We start from the raw sequence: 14,217 nt of genomic DNA on the forward strand, positions 1-14,217 counted from the left end.
AAATTTACTAGTTTTGTATAATGTCATTCACTGTAAAAATAAACATATTTCTACAAAAGTACCACCTTGTCGTTATTATTGTGGTTATATCTGACTGACAAAATTCATTCATTCTAAAATCTTGAAATGGTTATTCTTCTTTCTTGTTATGATAAAGCTTCTTTCTCATCGTCATCGAAAGAATCTTCATTTCTTGTGTTGAAAGCTCGGATACACGAAGGACTCGAAAGACAAATGACAGATAAAGGCGGCATCAAAGTACAAAGACACGCATATAATACAAATATAAAGTTAGGTACTGTAGAGCCAAAGAATGAGTTACACGGCATCATGCAGCTGTTTCGTACTTTTAGGACCCGTCAGTGACGCTAAAGACCTGAATATCAAAGCCTAGCCGATATGATCGAAAGAAAAATCAAATTCTAAACGGGGAGGTACACTGGCCCTATGATTAAGTAAATTTCGCAATGTTTACATATCAGTGTTGAGAGCAACGTTAAGTACATGTCTATATTCTGAACCGTGTCACCATTCGAATAAATTAACATTGGCGTGCAGGTTACGGCAAACCGAGGAGACCAACAGTCCACCAGCAGTGTATGCCATAAGTTATCTGAAATCTTGTACAAAAGACACCTTAATGTTTATAAAAACCTGTCGTATTCCCTTAAACATCCTCTGTATTGTCATACCCGTGCCAAAATGATGCCACTCTCTTGACTTACAAGTTCTTTTCATATCGGACTGAATATATCGAGTAGCTTAATGAGATTGATAACAACACATTGTCTATCACTTGCACTTTTATTGACGGTGTCTCGTTATCATCTCTGTGATCTCACAATCAAGAAGCTGGAAATATGCGGTTATCAAGGTAATTGGTTAAAATAGACGTGTTTTGGCAACCGGACATTAACAGCTATAATGCTCTCTGCGTGGACAGTATGGTCACTTTTAATACGAAAATACATTTCAATACCACTTGTAGGAATGCATAGTCACATGCAGAGCAAAACAATACTTTTAAAATCAATTTACCGTTTTAACAACCTAAGTTTGTTTACTTGCATACTTGTGGGAATATTTACTTTCTCGATTTCTGCATTCAATCGTATGAGTTAAATGATCTCCAAATTCTTGAAATATAATGTTTGCCTTGGTTAGTGCCCTCAATGTCCAAAAGAATATATTTTTCACTTACGACCTCTAGAGAAATCACATACACCTCATAATCTCAATGCATATTTGCAGTGAAATCGAAATGGCTTAAATGTTATTGTATTTCCCATATTCTGATAGGCATATTGCACTTTGTTTTTATTATTCAAAGATTGAAACGATCGACAAACATCGTATTTGATGTAGCGAAAACAATCTTCATATATGTTTCTATTTACATTTGTGTTGCGTTGTTTCTAGATGAAGCTAACGCCCACCAAGTAAATAAAAAACATCTTTTTGTTAAACTTTCAATATCTCTTCAGAGCAGTTACTATTTTGTCGACAGCAGTATTATTGAGCCCGCATTCGTACAACCCGTTTTCACTGGTGAACGCCATGTCAATGATCCCACCTAATTGACGTAATTCACTTCCGGTCACACGCAGACTCGTTGGTGTCATCTCAGACAAATTGTCCTTGTTGGTATGATGAAGTACGAGGACATATACGTCTCTATGACCTGCAAAGGTAATTTTGATTGTGAACATGTTTGCTATTTACATAGTCAAACTAATTCAAACCAATAATATTGTTGCAATGTCTACATTCTAATCGTGGTTACGAGAACAAATTACAAGATGCATGTATGAAGACATAAAATAAAGGGGAAAATGTAATACCTTTCTTTCTGATAAACAAGGAAATACATGTAGATATGTCACTTCAAAATGTTGATAAAACATATATTTTAAGTCATGTAGGTAGTGTAGTAACCAACGACGAACATGTATGCGTTTTACAATTGTAGTTGCACATATTTTCTTCTCATCGAAACTAAAGCTTTCAGGTCAAGATGTAAGCATATGATTTGCTAGAGTGACTATATAAAATATGAACAATATATCTGTGATATTTATTTGGTTTCAGCGCTGGTTATATCATTAACCCTTGATATACATCATATATATACAGATGATTTTTAATTGAGCTTGTAATCTCTGTGTTCCGTGTTACAATGAGAAGGTAATTTTCAAAGACTTACTTTTTGTACCTTCCAGGGCGTCCTGTATATTTGTACCGACTCTCGACATATTCAGGCATAGCACGAACAAAGGTCCTTTCGATGCATTCGTTGATGTTTCACAGAGTACAATAGAAATATCAGTGCTGTTTGAGTCGAATCGTCCCTCTAGGTATCTTGTCAACTCCTTGATAACCATGTCTACCATGGTTTTGCCCAAACCACTGCGGCTGCTCCGCAATAATGTCATCACTAAATGGATATAGATAAGGCGTATATCAAAATCGAGGACACGAAAGACTCTTCTACAGCTGCCACTTATCCCGACCTTTTCCAACATGAACTTTCAACCAAATGCATCAGCGTGATAATTTTCCTATTGAACATTTTCCTTTTATGGATAGCAACATACTTGTATCCATCAGAAAAAAGAGACTCTTTATTTTTTATTTTATTTCATATATTGCTATGAATATAACAATTAAATTTTATATTATTGCACTTATTTTGACATGAATACCTATTCACTTTGATCGTATTTAAACCAGTGTTTTGAAATACAGCTTCGATTCAAGAATAATCAGGAACATTTTATTTTAGTTACAATTGATATATCATACCCTAACAATTAGCAAATCGAAAAAAATTCTAGAGTGCTGGTGTATTGAGACTTCTGTCTGTTTTGCTGACCCTCCTTCGACTTGCAAGTGACCAATAGGACATAGGTTTACATGTGGTTCCTTATGCTGTGAATTGGGTTGTGTCGGGATTTTCCTTCCTTGTACATGACCACGACTATCAGCACATATTCATTAATTATTAGTTACATGATAAATCATAATTAAGCGCCTATGGTTGATAACTTTTTCGAAAAACAACGCACATGCCAAGCCATATTCATAAATAAGTGTGTGACGAAGGAAGTCTGGTTATGGTGATGGTGGTGGTGTGTGTTTGTGTGTGTGTGTGTGTGTGGGTGTGTGGTTGTGGTGGTGGTGTTGGTGGTGTGTGTGTTTGGTGAGAAAGAGAGAGGTGGTGATGGTGGTGTGTGTGTGTATTATGTATTATATGTCTGTTGTGCACCTGATTTATAGTATTACTACAAGGAAAGCATTTGTATAGATCACTGCCTGTTGCATAATTCTATTATGCTTAGCTGTCTTTTTATCAAAAAGCCTTGTGTGGTGACTATATCGCAACTGATTTATCAATTTTGTGTCTGAATTACGATTCCTTTTCAAATATCTGCACTTACATATTACTGTGGATATAGCACAATATACAAGAAAGCCACTTACCAACTGCTTTCCTTTTAACGCGCTGACATTCTTCCAACTCCATTTTGATTTTGTGGAATTCTTCATCCTTTTTCGCTTTGGAAACATAAATACTAGTACGTGAGGCATCTAAAGTACGGTTGAAGTATTCATAAAAGGTTCACAACTATATACATATGAGGCAACAAAAAGTATATGCCATCGTCATATCATTTAATTAATACACAACGGAAAATGTAGTATAAAAGAAATATCAAGGAATCACAAATCGATCATATCTAATCAAACATAAATTATTCTCTTTACATATATCTGAATATTTCTTTATATAAAGGTGTAACCTTGTTATCAGATGCCTCATGTAAAAAGCATATGTACACCCATGATGTTGACAATAATAAAACATTTGCTATAATATTTTCACTGACCGCTTTATCATACTAAATTCTGCATTTTTAGTCACATTGAAATTTCAGATGTATTTGTTGAAGAATTTATATGTATTTATTTTTTTTTCTTGTTTTAACCAGATAATACATTGCTGTAACCTAAAGAAAACATACATATATACCATGATGACATCAGCAGCAATTGTATACTTAGTAACACGACTCTAAAGATGAGGCACCTAATAACTTTGTCATACTTGTGTACAAACACAAAATATAAAAAGACTAGACTTGCTCAATATTCAAGTCTTAATTCACATTCAGCAGTCCCTACAAAAAGAAAAAAATACTATGTACTCATATTTCATTATAAAAACAATTTTGAACCTTGCTCGTTAATATATTATTTCCAAACTTCCTTCAGAATCCATATAAATGCTGGTTTGTCTAATAATTCATTCTAACCTGTATCAATTCTTATTACAATTCTAACTACTTTCGAATATCGCTAACCGTCCCATTGTAATGCAACGTAATGCATTGTAATAGCAGATTATTTTGCATTTGATTCAAACACATAATTGTCAACTCTACTGGAAATCACTTCGTGGCATGTCAGCCTAAATACATGAATATACTGATCTTAACGTCGTTAATAGTTACCAAATTTATCAAAAATGAAACTCATGGTAATAGCTTTCTCTGCTATATGAGCCGTCTATTTCAATTCTTTTTTTTTTTTACAATTTTCCATTAAGCTGTATGGTAATCGATATGGTTTCAATTTTCTGTTAAAGAAAGTTACATTTCTAAAATACAAGTCTCTGTGCTTCAAAAATATGTATGATATAAACGTATATTTGATGCTCATGTATACCTGGTGGTTTCGTTGTTACAAACTTGTTCTTATTCGAAAACGTTACATATCTTTCACTGACCTGGCGATTGTAGTCGATGAGTTGGAGGACGCATATCCTGCCAGAACACCTGTTTATTTTATTATTTTTACCGAGGTATTTGTGTACACAGCTTGTCATTGTAATAATGTATCGAGATAATTTTTTTTTACATAAACATCTATATTTGATAAATTTTGCACCACACATTTTGTATCGGATACCTTTATTGCATCTAGGTTGACGAAATTGCTTTTCCTTTGTACGGAATGATATTGAAGCTCTATATATGTAAAAAAAAAAATGACATAATAGATGTGCACCCGTGTTGTTTTCATACGAGGATGAATTTTGTAGAAGAGCTTATCAAAACAGATCACAAGGACTTTGCAAAGTCGTTTCACTTCACGTTTAGTTTTGTTTCTGTGTCATATAAAGCTGGACGTGTTTGATGATCGTTAGTTTCCCTGCTGGTTTCATTGTTGTTTTCAAGAACGTGAAATAAGTTACTTAGGATGACCAAGATTAATATGGCTGTTGTCGTCGATGATACAGAAGACGCGTTTTCTTCCGAAACACATGGTCTTAATATCCTTGTTCTGTTTCAGGAGTCTCCGTGTAAGTCTTCCTCGTTTCATTGAATTCGAGTTTGGATTATGATTGTGTTGACATGTTGATTATTTTGTTATTTTACTCTATCGACTATCAAACAATATATTTTGTTTTTCTTGAATTTGCTAGAACCCACATACAGCATATCTTCATGAAATTTATCCACTAAATTCTTTACATCGTTATTAAATAAGGTAGTCTTACCAAGGTTTCCTCTCATCCTGTCAATGTCCCGCTGTAGACCCTCTGTGGTTGATGTCATGTCCTCGTTTTCTTTCGTGAGGCAGACTGTCTGATCCTGTAAAGTCTGTTTCTCAGTTTGAAGCTGAACTAAATCTCTAGCGTAGTTGTCATTTTCCTTTTGGACGTTAGCAAGCACAGCAATCGTTTTCCCTTTAAGCACATAAAATGGTTAGTTACTCATATATAAATTGTTAACCAAACTTAGAATCATATCTGGAACAAATCTTTCAGAGAGAAGTGGTGTCAACGTTTCACATTGTTCATTGCTACTTTACGTCCTATCAACGGAGAGGGTCATTTAAGGACTTGTCAAGATTGGGTGGTAGAGGAAAGTCTAAGTTCTCCAGGGAAACACCCGATAACATGCGACAAGTACCTGGCGAGTGCCAATCGTAGGTCATGAACTCGCGACCCGGAAGGCTAGTGATAAAGACGGCCAAGCGCCTTAACAACTAGGCCACCGCGACCCCTTCACCAATCAATATATAACATATCAACATTGGAATGACAATCAGTAACTTATACATGTATTACTAATTCTCATGAGATACTATATTTACTATTGTAAGTTGAAAAATACAGTACCTACAATTTCTGAAGGGAAAAATACATTAACTATTATGATAAAATAGAAGATATGGTGATATATGAAAATACATATAAAAAACAAGAAAAAATAAAAAAAAAAAAAAAAACAAATGGATATTTATCAATCAGTTAGTAAGTCAAGATAATCTGCTGATTAAAATAAAAATTATACAACTACTGTGGATTCATTTATTTTCGTTGGGTTCAATTTTCGTTGTTTCTACAAATTAGACAGTTTCGTGGACTCATAAATTCGTGGATTTTTGATTCTGTGGGAAAAAAATAAAAACGTTAGAATTTTCTCTTTTTGCTTCCAGTCGAAATTTTTTCTGTTTGTATTAAGGCTATGTTCACAGGAATTAACACTAATGACAAGAATAAAAGAACGTTTTTTTTCAAGATGGCGTCCTGTGTTTTTATAACGCTGTTTACAACAGTCTCGCATTAAAATATCAAACCACCAATCAGTATATATCCTGGCGTGTAATCAATCGGTAATTATCAGAAACAATTGTTTTCAGTGGATAAACATTGTGTGCTGATCAGTCGGTGTACCGCAGTCATATGAAAAGACCACGCGTATCGATTGGACCATGTGTGTAAACAGGTGTGTAAACAAGATCTGCATTATTAATAATTATTGTGAACCTGTAGTCGGATAGAAATACGGATCCAATCTTCAATCGACAGGATGGTCCGATCAAGCCTAGTGTCCACAGTGTCGCTAACGACTGCGATCCCATCATACTTAGCATCACAATGGGTACTTACCCTTTGTTATGTTTAATAATATATAATTATATATCGTTGACACCAATTTAGCGTATCCATGTCGAGCCTCAGACTACCCGACTCCCGACTAATTACGGGGCTTCTGTCATTACCGGTGGACGTTTCCGGTGTCGGCAAAGATTACTTGGTCAAATTTCAAAATTACTTTAGTAAGTAGTTCATATTTCGTTGTGTTTTTAAATTCGTGGATTTGCTCATCCACGAAAACAACGAAAATTGGACCCCCACGAAATAAAATGAATCCACAGTATACTTTAAATTATCAACTTGACATACAGATATATGCACATATTTTTATGAAAATATAGTATACTACTAAACACATGTACATACAAATTTATATCATTATGTGTAAGATGTAAGTACAATATACATATGTGTACCTCTAAAGTACCTGTATATACAAAGTAATATCATTGGTGTAAGTTGGATAGTATGCTATTCAAAAGTATGTGTGTATACAGATTTATACCATGGTGTGTAAGTTGTATATTACAGTATACTATTAAAAATGTGTGTGTATACAAATTTATATCATTAGGTGTAAGTTGTACAGTGCAATATGCTACTGAAATGTATGTGTGTATACAAATTTGGATTATTGTGAGGTGAGATTGTATAGTTGTATGTGATTATGGAGAAAAACTTGAAAAAAAATTCTTATACATGCATATTAAGTTCGACATAGTCCTCACCTAAGTTCCCTTTCAACCTTTCGATGTCCTTATGAAGACCATCCATAGTAAATGACATTTCCTCCTTAGTCTTTTTGAGGGAGTTTATCTGACCCTGTAATGTTTGTTTCTCCGTCTCTAGTTCTGATATGTCACTTCCATATTCCATGTTTTTCATTTGAACGGCAGCTAGCGTTGTCTGCATTGCATCTATGAACAATTGATAACGAGTGTTATCTACAAATAATCTTAACATTGACGAAATGTCAACCTACAGCTTCAGTTTTGTAGTTTTCTTATCAGGTAGGTTGAGTGATGTAATCAAAACTAGAACTCAAAAGACATTTACATCACAAAAATCAAATCCTTACCTGTCCAGCAATCATTTTCCGACGCATTCCTATTTGTTTGTTCTGGTATTGTATACTATTTTTTCTAATTTGATATCGTTACATTACTTACTTGGATTGACCAAGATTTATATGATGGGTGTTGTCTGTGAAGCTGAAGACGCTGACACTGCAGGTATTCATTTTCTCTATTTCTTACTTTCTTACTTTGGAACTGGGTTGTTTTCGCTGTTAATTTTCTCGCTTTAAGTTATCAGAACTTTAAAATATATATAAATGGAGGGTAGCGGCTGCCGCCAGTAATAATAAGTAAACAGTACCCTTCTTTCTTTAATGTACAACTTGTCAAGATGACTTTGTTAATCCAGTCATTCAAATTTCTAACAAAAATCTCACCTAGTTCTCCTCTTAACCTCTCCATGTCACGGTGTAGACCATCAATGGTGGTTGACTTCTCCTCGCTATCCTTTATAACGGTAGATAGTTCAGCCTCGTTTTCATCTTTTGACATGTAAAATAATTATGAAGGTCATATACTGAGATGAAGGACACCCGAATAACTGTTTTAAGATCAATACCAAACCCTTTATCAATTCCAAAAATTAGATATACATTTTAAAACATGCTTGAACATTACAGCTCACTACGTTAAGAACACAATTGTATCACTTAGTTCTCTAATTACTGTGACTGTTTCACTCTCCATGGTGAAGGACGTCCCTGTTTGGTCCTGGTGAGGAAGTTGGTCTGATCCTTTTAAATAATTACCCTCGTCTTCATATCAAGAGAAAGTACTAACGGCTTGATGTCTCCTTAATTAACTCTTCGGCTCATGCCACATAAAATATGTTATAAATAAGTAACAAAAAGTATTGATCGGTATAAAAGACCAACTTGACCATGAAGAAAAACCTTACCGAGTTTTCTCGTCAGCTTCACTAGGTCCAGCTGTAGACCCTCCATAGTAGATAACTTATCCTCATTTTCGTTTTTAACGTTAGCCAGCTCAGTCTGTGCTTGATCTATTGACATAAACCAAATTAAGAAAGGTGATATACCCGGAGAACTTTTTTCTTTCAAGAACAATTCTGAAACCTTCATCACTTAAACGGATAAAATGCATTTTCACCTTAAAAACATACAGCATTACACATCTCACTCCAGAACAATACATAATAAATGAGTATTACCGAATTGTGTTGTCAATCTTTCAATGTCCAACTGCAAATCCCGCATTACGGATGAGTTCTCCTTGTTGGTCGTTCTGAGGGAGTTTGTCTGGTCCTGTAATGTCTGTTTCTCCGTCTGTAGTTGTGATATGTCTCTAACATATTCATCGTTTTTCTTTTTAATAGTATTTAGTTCAGCCTGGGTTTCATCTTGAGACATGTAAGTAAACCCAGAATGTTATATACCAACCTATAACAACCAATAGCTCCCGAATAACTGTTTTAAGACCAATACCCAACCAAGGATCAAATCTACCAGTTAAAGTAATTTTTAAAACAAAAATATACCTTACAACTCACTATGTTAAGAATACAACTGTGTAATTTAATTCTCTAAGTATTGTGATTAAGTTTCGCTGTAGAGACTCCATTGAAAAGTACATCTCCTTTTTGTTCTGATGGGGAAATTTTAAGATCTTTTGTATCAATATCCTCGTCATCAGATCTTATAATACTGAGATTTCTTTCTTTAATTTTACAGCTCATAAAACAGCATCATTTTCATCTGTTGCATTAGAAATACCTTTACGCATCATGGAACGAGTCCAAGGATATCAAGAGAAAGTATTCACGGCTTGATGTCTCCTTAATTAACTCTTCGGCTCATGCCACATAAAATATGTTATAAATAAGTAACAAAAAGTATTGATCGGTATAAAAGACCAACTTGACCATGAAGAAAAACCTTACCGAGTTTTCTCGTCAGCTTCACTAGGTCCAGCTGTAGACCCTCCATAGTAGATAACTTATCCTCATTTTCGTTTTTAACGTTAGCCAGCTCAGTCTGTGCTTGATCTATTGACATAAACCAAATTAAGAAAGGTGATATACCCGGAGAACTTTTTTCTTTCAAGAACAATTCTGAAACCTTCATCACTTAAACGGATAAAATGCATTTTCACCTTAAAAACATACAGCATTACACATCTCACTCCAGAACAATACATAATAAATGAGTATTACCGAATTGTGTTGTCAATCTTTCAATGTCCAACTGCAAATCCCGCATTACGGATGAGTTCTCCTTGTTGGTCGTTCTGAGGGAGTTTGTCTGGTCCTGTAATGTCTGTTTCTCCGTCTGTAGTTGTGATATGTCTCTAACATATTCATCGTTTTTCTTTTTAATAGTATTTAGTTCAGCCTGGGTTTCATCTTGAGACATGTAAGTAAACCCAGAATGTTATATACCAACCTATAACAACCAATAGCTCCCGAATAACTGTTTTAAGACCAATACCCAACCAAGGATCAAATCTACCAGTTAAAGTAATTTTTAAAACAAAAATATACCTTACAACTCACTATGTTAAGAATACAACTGTGTAATTTAATTCTCTAAGTATTGTGATTAAGTTTCGCTGTAGAGACTCCATTGAAAAGTACATCTCCTTTTTGTTCTGATGGGGAAATTTTAAGATCTTTTGTATCAATATCCTCGTCATCAGATCTTATAATACTGAGATTTCTTTCTTTAATTTTACAGCTCATAAAACAGCATCATTTTCATCTGTTGCATTAGAAATACCTTTACGCATCATGGAACGAGTCCACGGATATCAAGAGAAAGTATTCACGGCTTGATGTCTCCTTAATTAACTCTTCGGCTCATGCCACATAAAATATGTTATAAATAAGTAACAAAAAATATTGATCGGTATAAAAGACCAACTTGACCATGAAGGAAAACGTTACCGAGTTTTCTCGTCAGCTTCACTAGGTCCAGCTGTAGACCCTCCATAGTAGATAACTTATCCTCATTTTCGTTTTTAACGTTAGCCAGCTCAGTCTGTGCTTGATCTTTTGACATAAACCAAATTAAGAAAGGTGATATACCCGGAGAACTTTTTTCTTTCAAGAACAATTCTGAAACCTTCATCACTTAAACGGATAAAATGCATTTTCACCTTAAAAACATACAGCATTACACATCTCACTCCAGAACAATACATAATAAATGAGTATTACCGAATTGTGTTGTCAATCTTTCAATGTCCAACTGCAAATCCCGCATTACGGATGAATTTTCCTCGTTGGTCGTTCTGAGGGAGTTTGTCTGGTCCTGTAATGTCTGTCTCTCCGTCTGTAGTTGTGATATGTCTCTAACATATTCTTCGTTTTTCTTTTTAATGGTATTTAGCTCAGCCTTGGTGTCATCTTGTGACATGTAAGAAAAGCGTGAATGTTATATACCAGTTAAGAACAACCTATATCTCCCGAATGTTTTAAGATCAACACTTAACTAAAGATCAAATCTACCAGTAAAATTAATTTTCAAAACAAACCTGTATTACAGCTCACTAAGGGAAGTACACAAGTGTGTAATTACACTCGCTAATTACTGTACCTATGTTTCTCTGTAGACCCACCATGGAGAAGGAAATCTCCTCTTTGTTCCTGGTGAGAAATTTAACCCGAGACTGTTATATTTTTAGCCTTTTCTAGAGAGCTTATACAATACTGACAGATTCTTCCCTTTTTCCAGCATATGAAACTGTATTATTTCCTCTTTTGCGTAGGAGATATTTTTATAATTATAAAACGAGTACTAGAATATAAAGTGACAATTATTAAAAGAATATTGTCTCCTTTGTTGCGGACATTACAATCATATAAACGTATGATAAAAAGCATTGGTCAACAATATCGGTTCCACAATCAACAAAAACAAGTCTTACCGAGTTGTCGTGTAAGATTGTCAATTTCGCGCTGTAGGCCTTCCTCTATGGATGCCATCTCCTCGTTGGTCCTGTTGAGGGAGTCTTTCTCGTTCTGTGATGCCTGTTTCTCCGTTTGAAGTTGGGACATTTCAGATATATTGCTGCTATGCTCCTCATTTTCCTCATTAAATTCGTTGAGGGCTTCCTTCCTATCCTCTTGAACTTGAAATTCATCCTGCGTCTCCTCTAGAAATCAGAGATAAGTGTTGAAGTTGGTTTTAAATTATCAGAGATATGAAAATTACGAAATTTGTTTAATTATCGGGCAGGTGCACTACCGATCTAAATTGTGTTATTTCTGTCAATCAGTTTTGAATGATCCTTGTGACCTCCTAAGATTAAAAAAACGTGGGCCTTTGGCATCACTACCGAAGCCTGGAGGAGTTCACAGATGTATGAAGCAATTTAACTCATTATTTGGCTATGCTATATCTTGTTCTTAATTTGTATTGAAATGCGCTGTTTTCTTGTGTGTCTTTTGTACAGACTTCTTAATGTATGTAAATATATGAAAATGTATGTAAGACAAGAATGTTCTCGCTCCCCTTCGTTTTAAAACATACATCATTGGTTGGCTATTTGTCAGAAACCGAATTTAGCTATTTCAATAACGTTGTAATTCATTTTGTAAAACATTTGATCGGTGAAACTGCTAATTGGATAATGACTTTCTATGACTACGGTGACCTTAGAATCCACATTCGAGGTGGGGAAAACTGTAGCTTAAACGAAAACATTGATTCTCAATAGGATGAAACAGATATGATAAACTCAAAGACATGGTGGAAGGTGGTGGTGGTGGTGGTGGTTTGTATATTTGGTGGTGGTGGTGGTGGTGGTGGTGGTGGTGGTGGTGTTGGAAACATTCTCTCTAGTAAAATTACCGTTGTCGTATTTCCTTTTTGTGGCTTTAGTGTAATCCCTTTTGCAAGTTTTGTAAGTGGCTTTCTTTTCTTCCTCCATTTCTTCAATTTTCTCGTCTTTCTTCTTTATTCTCTCCCTTAATATCTTTATTTCATGGTTGAGCTCATCAACTCTGTCTGTATCTGTTTCATTTAGCGGATGTGATATTGCCGTTCCAATCTTATTCAATTTTTCACTTGATAAATGAAGCGTTTTCGATCTGCATTGTTTGCACATCATATACCATATCTCGTTTTTTAATTCATTGTACTTATCCTCGAGATTAGGTAGTCGTTTCAGCTTTCCGACGGTTGCGTCAAGATGTCGTATATATTTGGTCATTTCGTTTCGTATGGCCTAAAATAATTTTAAGACAAAAAAAATCATATTTTTACCTTGGCAATTGCACAAACATATGCGAATTATTTTCATCGTATTTGCAATGCTGAAACGTTATAAAACCTGACAGCAGTAGAAGAGGGTACATAAGTAATATGGGTAAAATCATTTCTGCATTTTGTTTATCACCAACAGCATTTAGTTTAAAACAATGACATTATTTGTAGATCAACTAGTCATCAATATAATAATGGATATCTTTTTTAAAACAAACCTTCACCGTTATCTCGTCGAATTTGTCACCGTTGGAAGAGCCCATACCAGCCATCGTTGTATCTGTTTCCAAACCGCCTGTTTGACTAAAACAGATATTTGTGTGAATTATCCCAGAAAGCATAAATCTATAAGACTCCGTCTCAGCGATTAAAGATTAGGATACTGAGCATCCAATACAAATCCAAGTAAGAAAATAATCAATACAAGTTGTCACCATTTGGAGCATGGAATGTTTGGTTTACAGGATGTATTTTAAATGAAGTGATGCCGCCGAACATATTCAGCAAATTTTGTTTCTTTTAAAGTATACAATAGCGTTTTGTTACAAATATACTCATAAGAATTTTTGAAAACCGAACGTTTAAAGTATCACAATGATCACAGGCGAATGCAATAATTTGGTAACCTGGGTACTGTAACGCCTCGATTCTTACTCATTAAAGTTATGATTATGTTATATAATATAATATAGTTATTATTTCCATAGTGACTATGATACTTTTCGATAGGACACTCTTCGACAGATCAACTAATAAAATACCTTGACACCAGTGAACATTCACGTTGAACAAAGGGACCTCAAAACGAAATACAGTTTAATTAAGATTTATGTCCCATAATTTGCAATTATTTATACGAGGAGGCCATGTCAACAATAGGTAAAATGGTATTAATTTAGTATGAACCCGTCGAGAAATATTTAGTTACACTTTTAACATGTTCTCAGACCCATGTGTTCAAAATGTTACA

General features: G+C 34.6%; 2 protein-coding genes across 2 annotated transcripts; both read right to left on the reverse strand.

The window, feature by feature from the left end:
* Window positions 1-1,469: 1,469 nt before the first annotated feature.
* LOC132564889 (uncharacterized) lies at window positions 1,470-7,822 on the reverse strand. Its single transcript, XM_060229503.1, has 4 exons — window positions 7,675-7,822; window positions 3,481-3,555; window positions 2,204-2,434; window positions 1,470-1,681 (listed from the first exon to the last, which is right to left on the reverse strand). The coding sequence occupies exons 1-4, from the start codon at window positions 7,820-7,822 to the stop codon at window positions 1,470-1,472; spliced, it is 666 nt and encodes a 221-aa protein (XP_060085486.1).
* Window positions 7,823-8,646: 824 nt separating this feature from the next.
* Window positions 8,647-13,519, reverse strand: LOC132564890 (myosin heavy chain, clone 203-like). The gene is made up of 10 exons (XM_060229504.1): window positions 13,466-13,519; window positions 12,834-13,209; window positions 11,908-12,135; window positions 11,198-11,386; window positions 10,925-11,029; window positions 10,196-10,384; window positions 9,923-10,027; window positions 9,194-9,382; window positions 8,921-9,025; window positions 8,647-8,756 (listed from the first exon to the last, which is right to left on the reverse strand). The coding sequence occupies exons 1-10, from the start codon at window positions 13,517-13,519 to the stop codon at window positions 8,647-8,649; spliced, it is 1,650 nt and encodes a 549-aa protein (XP_060085487.1).
* Window positions 13,520-14,217: the final 698 nt, after the last annotated feature.

This window comes from Ylistrum balloti, unplaced genomic scaffold (genome assembly GCF_031769215.1).
Source record: "Ylistrum balloti isolate Yb309-2 unplaced genomic scaffold, AGI_CSIRO_Ybal_v1 Utg373166, whole genome shotgun sequence".
Classification (NCBI taxonomy): domain Eukaryota; kingdom Metazoa; phylum Mollusca; class Bivalvia; order Pectinida; family Pectinidae; genus Ylistrum; species Ylistrum balloti.